This window comes from Mustela nivalis (genome assembly GCF_964662115.1).
Source record: "Mustela nivalis genome assembly, chromosome: 13".
Lineage (NCBI taxonomy): Eukaryota > Metazoa > Chordata > Mammalia > Carnivora > Mustelidae > Mustela > Mustela nivalis.
Window position 1 is genome coordinate 11,010,967 of NC_139032.1, and position 21,268 is coordinate 11,032,234.

At 51.4% G+C, this 21,268-nt stretch overlaps 1 protein-coding gene across 7 annotated transcripts in view; it reads right to left on the reverse strand.

Annotated features, from left to right (window-relative positions):
- APBA1 (amyloid beta precursor protein binding family A member 1) overlaps positions 1 to 21,268 on the reverse strand; it is a 194,671-nt gene that overhangs the window by 49,518 nt on the left and 123,885 nt on the right. For all 7 annotated transcript variants that reach the window (XM_082696648.1, XM_082696647.1, XM_082696651.1 and 4 more), the window contains one exon: positions 13,678 to 14,969. In XM_082696648.1, coding sequence (XP_082552774.1) covers positions 13,678 to 14,901 — 1,224 coding nt within the window. In that variant the 5' untranslated portion in view covers positions 14,902 to 14,969. The remainder of the gene's footprint in view (positions 1 to 13,677; positions 14,970 to 21,268) is intronic.

Sequence of the window (21,268 nt, forward strand, 5' to 3'; positions counted from 1 at the left end):
AGGCATCCGCCTTAACCCTTTGGTGTCTGAAGGGCCCCCGGCAGTCGTGCGTCACTGGTCGGGTCCCGTTGTCACCTGACGTTGGGGAGAAGGGGCCGGCCTACCCCTTCTGGCAGCAACGCCTACTATTTCTGGGGAAAATAAACTCGGTTCTGAGGTGCAACCAGAAACTTTCACACGCTCTAAACTCTGCTGCGTTTATAGAACCTGTGAAAAAAGCATCCAGCTCATGTGCAAAGAATGGGTGGAGGCTGGGAAAGGGGGTTGTCTCCCCGCCTGCGTCAGAACGCACCTGGGCCTCGGCGGCGAGTTTAGGGAACACGGTGGCCACACAGCACCGGCGCCCCGGGGGTCGGGATCCTGGGAGTGGCCCCTCGCCACTCTTTGGGGTTGCTGAGTGCCTCCAAAGTCCTTGCACTGTGCTCTGAGTAATGGGGAGATGGCAGGTGACCAGACACACACAAACAAGAAATCTGTCCCCAGAGCCGTCGTGGTTTGACTCAAGCCAACATGTGATCCCAAACTGGGCTCAGGGGCTGGAACATAACCAGGGGCCCTTGGCAGAGGAGAGGAAGGTCGGCCTGCCCCTCCTATCATCTAGGTCAGTGTGATGCACTTCCCGTAGCTGTGGGTCCCCACTCAAGGGAGCCCCCTGCAAAACGGTGAGCGGGGGAGCAGACGGTCCGGCCAGCGCGCCAACACTTTCTTCTTCCCGTTAACTATTTGGAAGATAGAAAATCTCTGCGTGTTGAGTCTCAAGTCCAGTTTGAACTCTCCCTACCTTTTGGACTCTCCCCAACTTATGGGAGAAGCCATTTTTCCCAATGTCACACTTTTTTTTAAAAAGAAAAATTTAATTCACATATAATGTGTTATTAGCCCCAGGGGTCCCACTGTCACTCTTAAAAATGGCTTTGGTTTGGAGTCATGGACCCTGAGGTCAGGCGGCAGCCCTCAGAGTCTTCCCGCTGCTGTGGAACGCTTAGAATACGTTTGGTTATTACCCAGAGAACCACACATGAGACTAAACATCAGACAAACCACGGAGACACCTGCTAGGCCTTCTGGAAAGGTACAGAAGGCGTCTACACCTAGAGTCCTGTTGGCACAACAGAATTCAGAATTCTTCCCTTCCCTTCCGTGTTCAACCAGCACCGGAGCCCTGCTTAATTATTCACCACGGCCTTCTCCATTCCTCGTCAATAATGGATGATGCCGGCCACGGAGACCAGCCGCAGCACGGCGGGGGCTGAGATGGGCGCACAGAGCATCGGATCCACACTCCACCCCGGAGAGAGAAGTCCGGGAGCCCGATGACAGCCGGCCTCCGGGGCCGTCCTCTCCCGCGTAGGTCTCTTCGCCCAGCGAGACCCTTCAGTTCTGTGCCTCTCAGCCTCCCCTGCGCCGTGGCCTATAGAAAAGTGATAGATGCGTACGACACACTGCGTCAGCTGGAGAGGACCCAGAGCCCCGCATGAGGCTGCTGCCCGATGGCCTCCGGTCACCCCCAACCCAAAGTCCACGGGGAGCATCAGGACCCTGGATGAAAGCTCTGCCCTGACTTATGAAGGAGTCTTTGTAACAAGCCCTTCTGACCCTGGCAGACCCTTGGGACCACAGGGACAGTCCTCAGCTTGTGAAGAACCCACGTGGGCACGCGCGTTCCTTCAGGACGATCTGTCCCGCACACCCAGGCCCCTTCGCACCACGTCGGCTTCACACTCTGCCGGTCCCTTCAGGGTCACTTGATTTGCCTATTCTCTGCCTACTCTCAGCCAGACGACAAAATGGACATGGCCAAGGAGGTGGGAAGGGCTGACAAGGCCAGCTGGAGGCAGACCGGCCAGCAACTGCTGTGTCTTCAGGCTTGAAGCCCCCCCGCCCTCCACTGGCCCAGGATGGACCCGCAACATGGTGGACAGGCTTGTCGGAGAGACCCGAGAGTCCTACCTCCTGGTGTTCAGACCCTGTGTAATCCCCTTCCTGGGCAGGAAGCACTGGCTAGGGCCTTAGTCCAAGCAAAGGCAACGGGCTGTCCCTCTGTGACTGTGTTACAAAAGACTGTGACAAACACCTTGCCGTCAGCCTCAAAGGCCTTCTGACCTTGCCCGCTTCATTGAGCAGAGCACCCACGGGGCAGAGACCCAAGAAGCCTCTGGCCAGTGGTCAGCTGGGAACGGGGCCCTCGGTCCCCCAGCCCATGCTGCCAACAAGCAAATGACCTTGGGAACAGCTCTTTCCCCAGTACAGGCTGGAGGTTACCACAGGCCACCGACGGTTGACTGCATGGGGTCTGAGAGACCCCACGGCCAAGGCCCAGCCAGAACACGCCAGCGTCCTGACCACAGACACTGGAGATCATCACTGTGGCTCGTTTTCTGCCACTGCTTTGGGGCACTTTGTCAGTCAGCAGTGGACAGCTGAGACGCTCCACGGGCATTCAGAAGAAAGACCCGGGAGCGGAGGCGGCTTGGAGGCCCGGCTGAGGGCTCACCAGAGGACGAGCCCGAGTAGATCCTACACTGCACGGGCAGGGTCTGTCTGTTCCAGGCAGAGCGCGTGTTTCAGTTGCTGCTATGCCCCATCTTGTTCAGGGCCTGGCCCATTGGAGGAACTTAAAAATATTTACTGAACAAGCAGATGAGAAATCAGGAGTCAGAGTTTCAGTCCGTGACCGGGGCCAGCGCCCACGGCTCATTCTAGTTTGCTAACAAAATGCAGAATAGCGTCGGTTTGCGGCCAGGCCCGATTTCCTATTCACAGACAATGTCCTCTATGTAGCTGGTGCTTAACGAAACCCGGAATTGTGAGCCAGGGAACGGCTGTAACAACTCAACCCAATCATTTTGTGGCCCGTTGCGTGGAAGATGGTTGGGAACCCATTTATTCCTTTGACATCACCCGCTGAAAGTTTCCTCTTGCTCTCTGAGGCCTGCTCGGGGAACCAAGCTGGGGCTCCTGTTTTGCTCGCATGGCAGCAGATCCTACGTTCAAAGGTTATATTTCTGGAGGAGTCTCTGGGATGTGGACCTGGAAGGTCGGCCAGCCCGCCTTTTTTTGAACACATAGAAGAACAAAGTTGGCTTTAACGGCCCACACTGGGATGAATCCTTTCCACGGCAGGCCAGGAGGACGCTCTGAGATAAGGAGGCTTCGAGTCTAGTCCTTTTCAGGCCACAGAAGGGGGCAGAATCAAGCGAACTCTTCAGCACAATGTTCCCCCATCTCTTCCCATCACGACTCTCTTCCCCGCACACCAAGACGACCCTGCTTCCAGCCAGGGATTTATCTGCTTGGGGGAGACCAGGCCTCCACAGAACGAATGTTCATCCTAAAGCCTGTCCACCTGACTTCAGATCCCATGTCAGCGCCTTCCCTTGCTATCCAGATCCAGAAAAATTAGGGCTGGCCAGTGCTCCCCGAGGAGGTGAGGACCGGCAGAAGGAAACCTCTCAGTTCCAAATACACCTTACGAGGAACCTTCAGGGAAACAGACTCCTTCGGCAGCGGACCAGTTCTTTTGCTTGTCCTTGTTAAACTTGACAAGACAGCCACAAGGTCAACAGGACAAGAAGCTGCTAACAAGTCTTAATGAATTAGCATGTGCACTTGACCTTGGTCAATAGTTTCTTAGCAACAGTAAAAAAAAAAAAAAAAAAGAAGAAAAAGAAATTCCATGAAGGCTGATGCGGATTTCAAGGCAGGGGGGTGGGGGTGGGGGAGAGAGGACAGGGAGGACGTGAGGCCAGAGTGTCTCTCCACACTCACTACAGCATCTTTCTGAGAATTAAAGGAAAAAAAAAAAAAAGGCACAAAAGTACACATGATCAAGACAGCTGTTAACGTCAAGACTCCACACCCCAGGATTTGGGCATTATTTCCTTCTTGGCAGGAGAGTGGCTGGTTTCTAAGAAGTGTTAGTGCTCAACTGTCTTCCTGCCTCAAAATGCTTTCTCTGATCCATCTCTCGAAGGGGGGTTGCCAGTAAAAGGCATATGTTATCCGGAGGGGGTGGGGGATGTTGCCATTATTGTTAAGCAGCCGTCCAGTGAGCTGGAGAAACAAGGGGGAGAGCATGCACCGTGGGGGGATGTAAAGACCTTGAGTTGCCAGGAGGGCTCTCATAGCGCTGAGCGTGGCGGGAAAGCAGGGGGGTGGGCCAGCCCAGACAAGGTGAAGGAGAAGGACTGCTACGGCCGGCTTCCTCCAGCTCACAGTCTGCCAATGCCGAGTCCCAAATGCTGAGTGAGCTCTGACCTATGAAGGCCACAAAGGCACCACACTTGTGATCTCACTTCACATTTCTACAGAGGACTCTTTGTGTGCAAAACCACGTACGTTCTCTCGAGGTCACTCTGCGGAATCAATTGAGCTCACTGTGCTAATGTGGAGGAAAGCAAATGACCAACTCAAGGTCACTGCAGCAGGTCAAAGATTTACACGTAATAAACGCTTCCTGGGGATTCCGCATGTGTTGACGTGCTCCGATACCAGAGGGTACGAGACGGTGCCTTCAGGGGCTGATGGTGAGTGAGAGAGGCCACGGGACGACGCCAGCAAGATAAGGGGGAAATAAAACAGTAAAGAATTCTGTGTTCAAATGTCCTCTGCACTCTAACTGCCTGGTTACCAGTTTTGACCGGGCCTCCTAAGTACTGATGGTAAGACCCAACCTCCAGAGATTCTCATCAGAATCTCGGGACTCATCTGTGTAGAGAGTGGGGCCTCGGTTCTACTGAACGGGACCGTGATCTGGACAGAAGTGAGAGCCCGTTGTGGTAAGGGGAGTGGCACGGGGACAAGTTTGGGTAAAGAGAAGTAGATCTGGAATTTGTAAATGCAAGGCCAGCGGGTAAGGTGAGCCGCGGGTGTGGGGGATGGGAATCCTTACTTGCCAAAGGAGTCACTGGTCTCCGTCCGGCAGGGTCTGTCTGGTCAGGCCTGGAATTTACAGTAAGAAATTACTTCCTGGGGGGAACCTCTCTGTCTTTGCCCAAGATGAAGAGAATTAGACGTCTAGGCTGGTTTGCCCCCTAAAGCTCTGGGACTTTTGTCAATGATTGTGAAAGGCAGGCTGAGCCTCCTGGGTCACATGACCCATGACCCAGACATATTCCCCTATTTTGTCTGGGAAACTGAGGCCCAAATGTCCAGCCCAGCTCTGAGTCTCTTTGGATCCATGTCTAGCTTGTTTGGTTTTTGGAGTCCCACTGGCAGGGTCTGATCAGCTCAAGTTGTCAACAAGACACGCCCAGCAGGTAGCCAAGTGCCCGTGTTTCTGACATCCTCTCGATGGCTACGATCAAGAAAGCGGCCAGTGAAAATCGTGTTCCCCAGAAAGCGGGTTGAGAGACTCCATTCCGTATTAAGAACATGTAGCCAGTTACCCTTGTAATGGGAGCAGGTCTCATTTCGAAGACGATCACGTCTATAGATAAATCACATTTCATAATTCCCCATGACTCCATGAGCCCGGGGTTTAATTGGGTTACAACAGAATTCAATTATCTACGATGTATCTGTTCCTCTCCTGCACCTTTCTGACCTCCCCTCTGCAGCCCTACCCGCTTATCAGAAAATATCGGGAGTGCTCGGCGGCGGGGGGAGGACTGACAATTTTTCTAGAGACTCCTGGGAAGTTTCCTGAGCCTCAATTTATTAAGCGATCATGTCGGACACACTGGCCGCAGCCCTGTGTGCTGCATTTCTATCTGGGAAGTGATAACCAGTTTCCCTCTGGCTAAGTCCTTCTTTTCCTTCCTCGCCGCTTTTCCCTATTTGTGGGGCAGCTTCACATATGCACGGACGAGTAAGACAATCCATTAAGAAGTTGAGAAAGATTCCTCCTGGGAGTGGTGTCAGGTGAAGAGAAAAAGATTGGAGCCTGGGGGTTAAGGGGAAAAAAAAAAAATCAATCTCCCCATCACTTACTTTCATTCCACGGAGCACAAGGTGCAGTCGGAGACCTTGCCTTCTGCTGTGTGGATCATTGGACGAGTTTGCCTCGGTGATTCCAACACAGCTCTGGTCGGAGGTCAGAGGGAGACACCCCCTCAGCCCTGTAAACAAGGCCTCCCTGGGTCAACTCTAAAAGGGAGTTAAATGATCAAAGATAATGCTTTACATCCAGGGGGAGAGAGCCAAAGCACACACTCTTCTCTCTCTCTCTCTTTCTCTTTTTTCCCCCCACAATTGAAATGAATTATTTGCTCTCCAAAAGGGATTTCAATGTTATAATAGTAAGATCATTATCACACCTTCCCAAAATATTACCCTGATCAGATCCGGACCCTCCCCGGTCATGGAAAAATGACTCCCCTTTTTGTTACTGACAACTAAGTAACTGACAGCCAAGATGGGGAGCATCACTCCCCACCTTTGTGCATCACTCCCCATCCTTTGTCCCCACAAAGGACAAACTGCTGCTGACCCTATGTTTCAGGATGGGTCATGGGATGTATTCTGGGAAGGAACCTTGAACACATTTCATTTTTAAGCTAGAAACCTTCACCCGTGGAGCGCCTGGGTGGCTCGGTCGGTTAAGCATCCAACTCTTGATTTCAGCTCAGGTCATGATCTTGGGGTCCTGAGTTCAAGTCCCGCGTCCAGGTCTGCGCTCAGTGCCCAGCGTCCGCTCAAGATTCTCTCCCTCCCTCACCTCCTGCTCCTGCCCCGCTCCAATAAATAAGTTAATAAAATCTTAAAAAAAAAAAAAAACCAACAAAACCCAAACCCATTAACCTCGCTAAGCATACAAACCCGAGGAGTCAGCCCGGCCAGCGAGCATCCTTCCCACTGCGGGTTAGTACGCCGGCTGCCCTCCTTCCCATACACCTTCGGTGGCTTCCAGACCCTAATCCCAGTGCCAAGATAGGATCCACAGATCCTGAGCTCTTCAAGGTTTTCATCGTCGGGTGCAAATCCACGTAGCAATTAGAGCTCTTCAACCTGAAATCAGAAAGCCTCCGCCTTGACCTACTTTTTCCTTCTTTACTCTTCGGTGTGTGACGCAAGGCAAGCAGAAGTGTGCAAGCTTCACACACGCACAAGCACAGCACAGAGGTACAATGAGAACCTCGCAACACGCATCTACCCATGCAGCCCCGACATTTTCTATAAATCGTGCACATAATACCCAGAGGTGTTAGCTTCTCTTTCTTAAAGAAAACAGACAATAAGAATGAGTGATCCCAATCTTTTCTGTTTTTAAGTTAAGGCAAAGAAGAAACACATGAATCTAGTCGGAAAAGTCAAGCTTTCGGCAACAACTCAGGTTCGTTCCCTCCCCCTCCTCCTGTCACGGTCTCATTGCCAAGTCTGCCAGCGGCCCTTCTGGTACTTACTTCCACATTCATAAGCCGGGTGTCCCCGCAGCCTCACCTTGGCTTTTCAAGTGTAGCCATTATTTCTTAGCGTCTCTAAAAGACCAGGGCTCAGGGACGCCTGGGTGGCACACTTGGTGAAGCAGCCGACTCTTGGTTTTGGCTCAGGTTGTGACCTTAGGGCCGTGAGATCAAGCCCTGCGTGAGGCTCCTTGTGAGTTCAGCTGCTTGAGATTATCTCTCCCTCTTCCCCTCCCCTGTGCACACTTCCTCTCTCTCTAAATTTTTTAAAATTCTAAAAATAAATAAATAAATAAATAAATAAATAAAGACTAGGATTTACCTCTTTTATATTATACTTTCCCTTATCCTCTCAATACCATATTTTTTGGTTCATCGGTGTTCAGGTGTTTGCATTCTGAGGATGGCACATACGCTCCTCCCTGGTGAGACACGGGCCTCCTAGGACCGCATTTCCTGCCCGGGGAACAATTGTTTGAATGAGGCAAATAACTGTACGGTTTCTCTATTTGCTTAGTTTTCTGCGTACTGATCAATAATTTATTCCGAACTCTGCCAAAACAATCGAAGATTCCTCTCGGTACAAATATATGAGGGAATCCCAACACACGAGGAAATCACTCACTTCCACCCTGTCTGGCAACCGTCCAGGCTCTGGTCCACACTGGACTGGCGGATGCCCTGTCCCCGCACGCCACTGTCACCTGGGATCTCCTTCCTCACCACGCTCGGGGTGTCTCTGTCTCTCTCCCGTGGGAGATCCCCCGCTTCCTGAAGGAAATCTTCTTTCCCGATTGATGCTCCCATTTTGGGGGAGCAATCCTCTAGCAGCTCCCTGAGAAAAGGTGCACGGGAGGCAAGTCCCTGGGGCCCCGTGTATCTGAAAACATCTTTATTCCACCTTTGCCCTCAACTGGAAACCAGACGTCCCAGTCTCCAGTGCTGATTTGGAGAAGACGGACACCGCCGGGAGTCCTGATCATCTGTGACCTGTTTCTACCTCTCGGCAAGCCTGCAGGCTCCTGTCTTCCTCCCGCTCGTTCTGAAATTTCTGGGGGCCTTTTTTCCTTCATGGTTCCAGGCACCCAGGGGAATGTTGCACCAGGTAATTCTCCTGTCTTTTGGTGCTAGGGAACAGTCTTTCATCATTTTTCCATTTCATCTGCATTCCTACTTCCTTTTCATCCTTTTGTCTTCATTGTTCTCCTTTCTTAAAGATTCCCTCAGCTCATTTCCTTCCTGCTGAAAGATTAAAGTTGTGCTGTCACATTTTCTTGTTAAAAAATTAACGGGGGCGGAGGGCGATGTGTGGCCAATTTGATGGCTCCCTTGTCTTCTCCTTTCTGAGGATACGAAGTGTTTCACAGCTTCCTCCCGCTCGGAGCACTGCCTTGGTTTCCTCAAGTTCCTCTTCCTGTTGTTCTGGGTCTTTGCTGTTCACGTTACGGATTTTCTTCAGATGTTTGGGGATCCTTGGGGGTCCACTTGTATCGAACAGTGGGTCCCCAAAAAGCCCAGTGGAATCTTCACGGGAGGCAGGAACCTTCACTGCGGAGTGATCAGGTGGGGGCCCCAGGTTGGGTTTGGAAGCCCCTAGACATGAACATCTGTACGGCTCTGCTCTTGGGTCTGTTTCCTCAGAGAGGACTCCTCCAACCTCCCACATGGAGTCGGGGGGAAGGGAGCAGGTTTCCTAAGCCTGACAGCTAAGAATTCCTACGGTGTTCTCGGAGCCTCACTGGGGTGTAGGACCCTGTTCCATCAGGTGTCTCACTCCCATTTTCAGCTGTGGCTAGTGTCTCCTCCCTTACAGTCAATCTCCTACCTTCTGTGGGGCTGAGGGGAAGGGGTAACCCAGGGCCCAGGCTGGTGAAGGAATCCAGTGTCTCTGGTGACAGACTTTCAAACAACCTTCTGTTTTTTTGTAGCCAGACTCCCTCTGTCTGAGGTACGTGGCATCTCGGATTCCTGAGCCTTTCTCTGGGAATCCATGGCACACCTCCCCACAGACACGCGGCACACCAACAGAAACCTCATCAGCGTTACTAGTCAGAATCGATCAGGCCAGACTGTGGTAACAACCACTCCAAATCCCCATGACTGAAAACAACAGAAGCAGATCCCTCTCTCACGTTTCATGTCCCATCAGAGAGCCCTGCTCATCAAAGTCCCTTGGGACCTGTGCAGATAGAGGCTCGGCGGTCTCATGACGCCGCCATCTTAACAGGGGTCTTCAGGGGGAGAAGCCTGCTCTGAGGTGTCCCCACCCAGCAGCAGCATCACACATCATCACTCCCATTTCAGGGGCCATGCCTAGCTTCCAGGGGATGGGGGAGGGCAATGCCATCCTCCCCATGCTCGAAGGAAGAGGCCAACTGGACATGCTGGGAAGCACCCCTCTCTGCGCGGCCAGTCCCCACGCTGGTGTTCCAAAACCGTGCTGTTCTCTTCAGCCGCTCTCTCCTGCTGTCTCTCAGTGCTTGTGGCTTCACACACTTTTATTATTTTATTGTCATTTTAGGGTAGCTTTAAGAGAGCACAGACAAACACCATTTCAAGGTGCACAGCACAGTGCTCCAAAGAGCCCAAACCCTCCAACGGCCACTGGGCGCTTGCTCCTGCCTCCCTCTCGGATCCTACCAGGCCCCTGTTCTCCGCTCAGAAAGGATCTCTGTTGCCTAAAGAGAGGCTGGTAGGCTATGAAACTTTCCAGAACTAGTCATTCCTTAATGGTATTTTTCCAGGAGGGGGTTGGGAGGTAGTTTTCAGATACGTTCGGAATAGAGAAATGTTGAGAAGGAGCAAAGCATTTGCAGGTTGTTACCATTTTCAAAAACCAGTCATTTTCGATCGGTGCTGAGCCTCTAGCGTATGCCCGAGTCCTAGCTAATGAGCAGTCCTATCTTCACATTCGCCCAGAAACAAATGCCAGTTTGCTCCCAGGGAAGAGTAAAATGCTGGAGTTCTGAGGAAATGAAGAGGGGTATTAAAAGCAGGTGTAGCAACCAGCAGTTATCACTGGCTAGTGGTAATGCAGGTGTTTTTTTAATCTCCTTCTATGGGCTCACTGTAGCTTCTCACTGTGCCATTTTTGTTGTTGTTCTTGTGTGGGTTTCTTTTCTTTTCTTTTCTTTTCTTTGAGAGGGAGAGAGAAAACTTGAGCAGGGCAGGGAGGGGTGGAGGGATAGGATCTTAAGCAGACCCCATGCTAAGCTTGAACCCTGATGTGGGGCTCGAACTCACGACCCTGAGGTTGGCACCCAAACTGAAATCGAGTTGGATGCTTAACCAACGGGGCCACCATGTGACCACACCATTTGAAGATGCATTCCAAGGCTACTCCTCTAGGTCTGCTGACCATGACCAAGGAAAGTCAGTCCGCTTGCTAAACACAGACCTGTGCTAATAAAAGGTGTAGTCAAGTGTCAAATCCAAACTGTCCTGATGATATATTTTTCACCATGTGTATCGGTGGCTCTTATCTTATATATGTTTAAGACTCACAGGGAGAGGGGCGCCTGGGTGGCTCAGTGGGTTAAGCCACTGCCTTCGACTCAGGTCATGATCTCAAGGTCCTGGGATCGAGTCCCGCATCGGGCTCTCTGCTCAGCAGGGAGCCTGCTTCCCTCTCTCTCTGCCTGCCTCTCCATCTAATGTGTGACTTCTCTCTGTCAAATAAATAAGTAAATAAAATCTTTAAAAAAGAAAAGAAAAAAAAAAAAAAAGACACAGGGAGAATTCACAAAACAAACTAAAACAGATCCCGGGCCCCACCTTGGGCATTCTAATTTGGAAAGGAGAAGCAGGCGTTTGTATTTTCAACAAGAACCCTCCAGGCAAACTTCGGGCCACACGTCAGCCGCGCTTTTTCATTTTCTACACCATCACACACAGAAAGAGCCTGCGAGTAAATATTTTTTGATGCGGAGATGGAAATCAGCAGAATGTACAGATGCCTGTTTTCCCCTCACGATACCATCTAAGAGGTAGCAAATGAAGGTCTTTACTATTCAACACGGCAGGGCAGAAGAAATATAACTCACAAACTCAAACAGCTTCCAACGGACGGGTGGGATATTTTAAAGCACAGGTTTTGGGGTTTTGCTTTGGAGTAACCCTTCATAACCGAGGGAGCCCTACCCAGCCATCTCGCAGCATCAAGCTGAACTTCCGCCAGCAGGAACTCCTAAAGCATCCCCCGAAGTCCTGTCCTCAATTCTACCTTTCGAGAGAAACATCGCACAAGAGGTTTGAGTTGGTCCCCTCGTTCAAATGAATCAAAGCACCCCCCGCCCCCAGCCCTAAGACAGGTTGTGCCGGGGGCTCGTCGCGAGGCAGTAGGAACAGGGTGAAGTCGGTTATGTCAACGAGCTGAAGCACGGAAGAAAGCTGGGGGGAGAAAGGCAGCATCTGGACCTAAGGCTCTTGCAACTTTTTCTCTAATGGCTTTCCAGGTTTCTAAAAGGCTGTGGAACCCGGCCTCTTGCCAGCTCCTTACTTTTGAAAATCTGCTCCATTTCCACTACATTTGCAAAATGCTGCAGTATTTCCCTCCCTGTCAAGAGGAACCTGGAGGCAGCTGGAGGTCAGGAAGGAGTGGACATGTGAGCGCACCTGTCTTTACCTGTTCGTGTGTGAATCCCGGACACGAGAGGAAAGACACAGAGCATCACTGCCCTCCCTGTTCCAGACCATTGCCTCCTTGCTGGGGAGGACCCAGAGCCTTTCTCCACTGGTTTTCCACCTCTCCTTATGGGAGCCAGCGATTTAATTAGCTACCGGCAAATGTTGACTGTTACTTAAAGTGGAGGTGAATGATACCTCCGACCTGCATGGCCCTTCACGGATAAGCAGGATGAACAAAGAACTTCCAATAAGGGCTTCTCCCTCCGAAAGACATACTGAGACATAACCTGGTGCATTCACAGAAAGCAGAATTAAATGAAATCGAACGGACCCTCCTAACCCTTCTTTTAGTCCAAGCTCCCATTTTAAATGAAAGTGCTGGAAAATTATTCAGGAGAATGAAGAAGTGAGGATGCAGAAGGAGAATCCCGAGTGCCAGGTAGTGGGGGCGAAGGGGGTCATCTTGATTTATTCTGAACGGACGGGGACACCCCAGCTTGCCATGTTATCACATTTCTTTAGGTATCCAAAAATGGAAAAATCAGCGGTTGGCAGAGGCAGCGATAGCTCTCCGTACCTTTTCCCGAGGAAGCACAACGCAAAATACCCCACGTGGGTATTTTGGGGAGAAATGTGCTGCAGGCCCACCAGACGTGAACACTGAGCGCTTACTGTGAGCCACAGTGAGACCCAGGGTGGGCAAAACCCTCAGCACCCCTGGCAGGGAAAAGCTCAGGAGGATTTCCTGGATATCCTCCAAGGATACCCCATGGAGGCTCCAGTCCGTCAAAGGGCTGCTTTAAGGCGGTGGCTCCCAAACTGTGGTCCTGTAACCAGCTGCATCAGCACCACCTGGGAACCTGTGAGCGGACAGTGTCGAACTTCACCGGAGCCCTGTGATTCCATTAACCCGCAAAGGTTAAAGTAAACCTCCCCCTACCCTTCTGTGTTCTGGCAATGGCTTCCTGCCAAGACCATTCCCTCTCCACAGGACTTACAGAAGACTCACAGGTGTCGCCTTGTTGACTTATGACAAGTCCAGACACAGACCCTCCAAACTCCCCTTCTTTGACTGACGATGATTAACCGAACTGCCCAGGAGTGGGAACAAAGTGTCTGCTAACCATCCTCACCTGAAGTTTTCTCCTTCCTCCAAGTCCTTGAACTTTTAGCCAGCCTACACCCCACTCCTCCACCGGCCTCTGCAGAACGGGCTGGCCTCAGGTTAAAACATACCTTCTTTTGCAAGGCATTCCAGCCATCATTCCTCACACCTCCCTCTTTCTAGTCCTGTTTACTCCTCCCTAGAAAAGAGACCTTTTTTGTCCAGCCTCAGATTCTACAATCAGAGTATCTTTTCCCCCTTTCCAAAAAGTTCCCGAGGAAGTCTCTCCATGCACAATTCCAACTTGGTTTTTCTTTGACATTATAAATTACCAATGCTCAGGCCCCACCCCAGACCTTCTAAGTAAGAAACCGCTCTGGGCACAGTTGGAGACGCAGTGATTTACGGCCATCCCTCTAAGGGGCTGATAAACGCATTCCACCCCTGAACTCCATCCCACCCGTGTTCCACTCAGGAGCCGTCTCCGAGGCTCGCGGTGGACACGTTTTTAGCGTCCCCACAGACCACTGATGTCGTGGAGTCATTTCGCAGTGGCAAGCAAGGCCACGCGTGGAGCTGGAGCCCGAACCCGCACCTACTTACATCTCCGTCCACCGGCCTCTGGTCGTCACAGTCCCTCGTGGGGCTAATGTCCTGGCGCATGACCCAGATGGGCTCTTTGGGCTCGTCGGGGGTGTAAGGCGAACGGATGGTCCTGGTTTTCACCTCCTCGATGGCCTCTTTGATGTCCTTGATGGCCAGCGAGATGGCATCCCTTTTCTCCTTGCTGTACCGCTGCCCCGCCTCGCCTGGCGCGGGGCCCGCCGCCCGCTGCTGCCCCGCCGGCGCCTGCTGCCCGGGGCTGTCGGGGCGGCCCCCGCCCGGGGTGGGGGCGCGCTCCAAGTCCTGCTCGGCCTCGGGCATGTCCTCGGCCGCCTTGTCGAGGCTCTGCGAGCTCATGCTCTGCTTGACCTCGGCCACGATCTGGTCGATGTCCTCCTCCTGCTCGTAGCTGTCCATGCGCGGGTAGGGCGCGAACTCGGCCTCCTTCTCCGGGCTGTCGGACTCGCCGTCCGAGCGCTCGTCGTAGTGGTGCAGCCGCGCGCCCAGGGCCTCCTGGCGGTACGCGGCGGCCTCGTCGCGCTCCTGCTCGTACAGCCGCAGCCCGTCGCGCGCCTCCAGCTCGGGCGCGTCCCCGATCTCCTCGTACACGTGCTCCTGGAGGCCCCCGTAGTCGGCGTAGGGCTCGGCGTAGGGCTCGTCCTCGCCGCGGTGGAAGAGCCGGTGCGTGTACACGTAGCCCGAGTACGCCGCGTTCATCGCCTCCTCCTGCTCCAGCGAGTGGAAGTGCAGGTGGTTGGGCAGCGCGCGGCGGTGCGTGGCCTCGGCGTGCTCGGCCTCCGCCTGCTCCGTGTACTCCTCGGCCTCGGGCCGGTACTGCACGGCGTAGGCGCTCTCGTCCTCGGGGTCCTGCGCGCGCTCCGCGTCGTAGCCGTCGCGGGCCGCGGCGATCACGTCGCCCTCGGCCGTGTCCGTGTGGTTGTGGAAGCCGCTCTCCGTACTGGCCGAGCGCGCCAGGCTCTCCCCGCGCTCCTCCTCCTCCGGCTGCCCCGGCTGCGCGCGGGGGTCCTCGACGGCGCGCCCGCGTCCGGGGCGCCCCGCATAGCGCTGCTGCGGCGGGGGCGGCGGCTGCTGCTGCTCCTCCTCCACCTCGGGGTGCTCCAGGTCAGCCTCCACCGACTCGTTCACCTCCCCGCCTGCCGCCTCGTCGGTCACCGCCGCCTCGTCGGTCACCTCCGCCTCGGCGGAGCCCTCCAAGTGGTTCATGGTGGGCGTTGGGCCGGCTGGGAGCGAGGCTGGGCCGGCTCAGTGCGCTCTCATTTTGCTCCACCCGTCTGGGAAGACAAGAAGGGGAGGGGCTGTTAATGGCCTTCAGCCGGTCGTGCTCCCGGAGCGCCCAGAGAACCCATAGAAAACAGCTGCTAAGCATCCCTCCTGAATCCGGGTCATTTCAAACAGGATTGCGGATTTAAACGCAATCTGACAGCGCGTCGTGCGTTTTCTTCGCTGCACGTATCGTAATTTGTAATTACATATCTACTTGTCTAATTGCTTGCTGGCTTTCTCCATACCCACCCCTCAGACGGCGAGCCTCGCCAGCGTTTTGTTCGCTCTCCGCCACGCTTACGATTCAGGTTCCGTTTCTGATGCACATGAATAAAGAGTACTACTAAATTGAATGGGCTAATTGACACATTTTCCATCTGCTAAGGGATAAATCTCTCCAAATTAAACTAGGAGCCTAGATACTTTAGAAACCGTTCTCTGAATAAATTTCAAGGGAAAAAAAACCAACCACCTCGTAATGTGTTGAGCTCCGGCTGTCAATATAAACACGCAGCCTTTGGGAGGCCTGCTACCCACCATCAGAGGGTTCTTGGCTTGTCGTGACTGCCTCTGTCACCTTGGACAAGTGGCTTAATTTTTTGGACCTCCACGAGGAGATCAGACTCACTGACTAAGGGTTGTTACACAGGGGAAAAGACTCCGTGGGAAACGCTGACTTTTCATGGTGACTATTCAAGAGGCAAAACAGGAGAGGTGGTGTTTCCCAGACTTGGGTGAGGAGGAAACCCTTTGCTAGAGGCCAGTGTTTGGACAAACCCACTTAAAGAACCACTGACTAGGGTACTTCCCCATACACCCTGGACCTAAAATTCTCTGATTCTACGGACAACAAAAATGGGCAGGAGTCCCATGATTTCAAGACACCTGTGGGAAAATGGGTTCAGCTATGAGTGTAGGCTTTTCTCAGTGTTCTTCTGGAGAACCCACATTACAACCGGACAAAATGGATGGGAAGTGAACTCTTTACTAGCAGAAAGCTCCAAGAGGATCAGGGACATGCGACTGACTCTCTAATGTTGTCATGGACTGTACTATACTCAGCTCCCCACAACACAGCAATTTCCTTTAAGCACTAGGACAATCCCAGAAGTAAAGCAGGGCATTCTGGAGCTCAGATTCACCTTCGAACAGAAATACCATCTTTCTCCCATTCTCCGGTGGACCCACTCTCCTCCCCCACTGCTGGCTGGCACACCCTGGAAGAAAATGATGGCTTATTAGAGTTGAACAATCCTAATTGCTCTCCTCCTTGTCAAGAGTCCTATTTCATACAAGTGAGACCCAGTCTCCTTTGCAAAATTGTGGCCTCCCCTCATTAAACCTTGAGAACAGTGACTCAGAGGAGGCATAAGGAAGTTTTCCAAAATCAAGTGTGAGGTCCCATTCAGACTTTGATGGATGCCAATGCTTCCAACAGAAGAGGCAAGTATTGGTACTGAGGGCCCCTTAGCCAAGGGGTCTCCAGGGGACCATGGAAAGTACAGAACAAATGTACTATTCAATACAGCACACGGACAAGCACAGTCTACCCACATTTCGTTTATGAGGCCTCTTTGGAAAAGAAAACAAATTAAAAACAACAAATTAAATGAACACATCTCAGTCTGATGGACACAAATCAAGTGGTCGCAGAGAGGGATACTGAACAGTGTTAGCAATAGAATAATGAGTATCCAAAGCATGTGACTGGCCAACAATTCATGGTAACCATGTGCGGAATTGACCAAAACCCTGTGTACAGTGAAAATAGATTCTTATTGATGAAAATCTACTGATACACGTATTAAAAAGAAGTTTTAGTGTAGGGGCACCTGGGTGGCTCAGTCAGTTGAGCATCCGACTCCTAGAATTTCAGGTCAGGTCATGATCTCAGGGTTGTGAGATCGAGTCCCGGGTCAGGCTCAGGGTCAGACTTAAGAGTCTCTCTCTGCCCCTCTTCCCCAACTCCCATGCATATGGGCACACACACACTCTCTCTCTCTCTCAAAAAAGTTTTAGTTTATTCTGGGTTAAAATCGCTGTTTGACCAGCAAACAGAGCCCTCTCCTAGGGCACTTACTGACTGATTCAAAGGAAATAGGATGTCCGTGCATGTCTGTACACTAGATCATGGTAAAGAAAGTTACAAGAAGCCCATTCTTTTTTTTTGTTTGTTTGTTTTTTAAAAGATTTTATTTATTTGACATAGAGAGATCACAAGTAGGCAGAGAGGCAGGCAGAGAGAGGGGGAAGCAGGCTCCCTGCTGAGCAGAGAACCTGATGTGGGGCTCAATCCCAGGACCCTGGGATCATGACCTGAGCCAAAGGCAGAGACTTAACCCACTGAGCCACCCAGGCTCCCCAAGAAGCCCATTCTTTGGGGGAAAAGTAATGTTGCTCAATATCATGGAGATTTCTGTTCACTAAGTGCATTCTCCTCATACCCCCATCCCCACGTCTCAGGGCAATATTTATTCATGGATTATTTCTATTTCACTCACTATCAGGGTTTCAAGACTATAGTTTGGGTCATGGTATTGGCAACATGTTTGTTAATAACATGTTGATTTGAGGGATTTCCGTAAGAAAAAGGCAACTGGCAGCTTCTGAGGACCGAGCTAATGGTGCAGATCAGGTCCACTGGTAGTCCACGAGATGAATGTTCCCCATACCCTGGCAACTCTGGGAGTGACATTTATTTAAAAAAAAATTACAAAGCTAGGTGGTTGTGGAAATCGCAAGTTACTGTGAAAAAATAAAAAAAGTATGTACAACTTGTTTGGAAAGTGATTGGCAAGATGAATTAAAGTCTTTAAAAGTTAGCATACATTTACCTCAATAGTTCTACTTATAGAAATCTAAAGGGAAACACTCAAATGTGGACAAAGACGATTCTCAAGGTGTTTGCTTAAAAGGCAAAGATTATAAACATGGAGGCTAAGCGCTGACCTTAAGTCCCAGTATGTACAGAGTGCTAAGCACCTTAGAATCATCTTCTGAGCCAGAAAGACGGGATTTTTTCTTTTTTTGCTAGACCCTTCCTGTATCCCTGTGTGGGTGAAGGGCACCCCCAGCGCCCCTAGTCGCCCCAGCGCAGATCTAGGAATCATTACTGACTCGTCTCTTTTCCTCACTCCCTTGCCCAACTGACAACCGAATCCATTGTCTTAATACCTCCTGCGTCCCCCTCGCTGTCACTGCCTTGTCTCCGTCCCTGTCTTGCCTACACAACTGTTTCCTCGACTCATGTTGCAACCCCGTCCAGGCCGTCCTTCCCACTGCTAGCTGGACGATCTTTCCAAAATACAAATCCGAAGCCCAGACCCGATCTCTCCAACTCTTCCAGGGTTCCCCTGTCGTGCTAACTATACCCAGGCAGGGCCAAGCATCTTCTACAAGAAGACGCGTTAAATCCCCATGCTGGCCTATGAAGACAGTACTCTTCTACTGTCTTCCTAGAGAGAATTACCAGCTCCTCGAAAGCTGAGGAGACGGAGGCACGGTGGGACTAGGTGACTGCTCCGGGTCTCACGAGCAATGGAACGGGTGAAACTGATACCTGACCCCCGGCGTCCAGCTCTAGCTCTGGGTTCTTGAATCCTATTTCCTGCAAACCAAGCCCAAGAGCCGATCACTCCACCAGCACCAGCGCCACACCTCACCTGCCCCCCGCGTTCTAACACCCCCAGCGCTGACCCGAGCTGCCTTACCTGTTCTCAGCCCATTTTTCACCTACACTTGGCGACTCTTGTCTTCCCCAGGGCAAGTTCACACTTGAGGACTCTCTATTATGTGCCGGTCTCCAGGCAATGTTCCAGGCACTGGGGCAGAGGGGTGACCAAGGAAGATGGGCTTCTCTGATTCATGAACCCTCCATTCTGGTGCATGAGGTGGGGGGCAGGGGAGGGAGGTGAGGAGAAAGGAGAAGGTACCAGACAGTGACTACATAAATTAACAAATGGGAGAGCCCCCAATAGTGAAATGTCTCAGGAAGAAATAGGATGGTCAGGGTAGAGCAAAGTGACCACGGAGAGAGGGTTATGCACACAATGGCCAGAGAAGGTCATGTCTGAGCTGGGGCCTGAGTGATAAGGGAAGGGGCAGCTGCATAAAAATCTGAGGGCAGAGTCATGAGGCAAGAAGGCACTTGCTGGGTTCCAGGGCAGAAGCAATGTTTGTGAGCGAGACAGGGACGGTGTGGAGGAGGATGGGGATGGGGAGATGGAAAGCATTGGCAAGGCCAGGCCTGGTACATCATGGTAAAGAGTTTGGATTTTATCTCAAGGGTATTGGCATGCTACTGAGTGGTTTTAATCAGGGGAGTTACAAGGCTTAATTAATTCCTCACTTTGTCCTCATTACATCTTGTCTACCATTTATATATATACATATATATGTATATAATTTATATTATATATATATCGCTCCACCCAATCGCCCCAATTATATATTATATATATATATAAAATTTATATTATAGCACATGTCACACAAAGCAATGGTTCTTTATAAATATGGAATCCTCAGGAAAAGAGAACTTGACATTCATCTTTGATTCTCCAGTGCCAAGGACAGAGGTTGCAGAGTTGGCTGTCAATGAATTTTTAGTAATTAAAGAGAAAAAGAAAAAAATCTACCCCCCTTCCCAACTATTTAGGGCCTCGTGGCCGTTGGCATGCTCAGGCTTTAGAGACCTCATTTCTTCTTTCCATCCGAATCTTCACTGCCCTTATCCGCCCATGAACCTCCTCCACCTTCTTCTAATGAGTCAAGTGTCCAAAGAACTCTAGTGATTCAATCTTTGGCGATGTTGGCGTTTATTGATCCATATGGCATTTATTAGACATGTACCAGGTACCGTGCAAAGGCAAGGAGCATGCAAAAGTTTCAAAAGCATAGTCCCAGCCTTCAAGGGCAGACAGCTCTAATAATCACAACACAAATTTCTCCTATTTCTATTTGCTACACGCAAAGGAGAAATAGGTTGAAGCCACGGAAGGAGCCTAGAGTTAAAACCACCACTGCAACCCCATCCCCAATGTGGGTCACTCGAGTGCTGCTGTTCTTCAAGGGTCTATATTTCATGAGCCCCTAAGCATCCTGGGAAGAACCCGGGAGAAGAGTGCCTCCAGCCAATCAATGGTCTTGATTAGGACCCATGTGCCTCCGGAGGCCGTGGCAAAGGGAGGAGGAGCCGCTGGTTCAAGAAAATCCCTCCCCTCCTGCAAAAGCGTCCTGTGACCTGGAAGACAGAGGCAGGACAGTCCCCCCACCGTTGCAGAAGTTCCCATACAACACCAAGAGGGGCTGCTGCGGTGTCCCGGCTGCAGGAGTGAGGGAACCAGCTGGAAAAGGTGAACTAAGGGAAGGAACTCCGAGGCAATGCCCCATTTATAAAGAGAACTTTTCACAGTTCAGCGGCAGAACAGTGCCGTATCTCATAATGATAGCCGAGACTCCTATTGGTTTGGGAATTAATGGAAGGGGAAGCTGTCAATTACTTTGGTGGATCTGTCCTTAAGTAGTCATTGATAAGAGATTCCAGCAGACTGTCCCTTTTAACACTCGCAGAAGTAGTTTTAGAAAACAGGTCTGACTGAAGACGAAATGCAATGTGAAAAAGAAGAAAAGGAGTCCTATCAGGTTGGGGGGGGAGCGAGGCTGGTATCGGGAAAACAGGAAGGCGGAGGGCGCAGGAGTGAGAACAGGGTGAAACCGTGCTAGCCATCCGCTCCCCTGAAGAAACCAGAAAGAACAATAGAATTCCATATATATGTTTTCATATATTTTTTTAAATGTAAAGACTTTATTTATTTATTTCACAGACAGAGATCACACGTAGGCAGAGAAGCAGGCAGAGAGAGAGGGGGAAGCAGGCTCCCCGCTGAGCAGGGCTCGATCCCACAGCCCCGAGATCATGACCTGAGCCGAAGGCAGAGGCTTAACCCATTGAGCCACCGAGGCGCCCCCATATTTTTTATATTTTTTGTGTATATTTACGAAGTCCATTTACCTCCCATGGACTGAAGAAATGTTCCTTGTCTCCTGCCAGAAATGCAAAAAAGTCCTATTTCTTTGGACTGTACCCTGTCCTAATTCACCAGGACACATACATTTCCAGTCCACATGATGTCTGCTGCCAAGCCACCGGAGGGGCCGCCAGTGACCCCGAGGTTGCGGTGATGTATTAATTTCCAAAGCAGCAAACAGTTCTGGTTGCCAAATAGGATTGTGCCCTCAATGCTGCAGGTGTACACACATTCGTCACACGCACACACACACACACGCACACATACACCGTCCACAC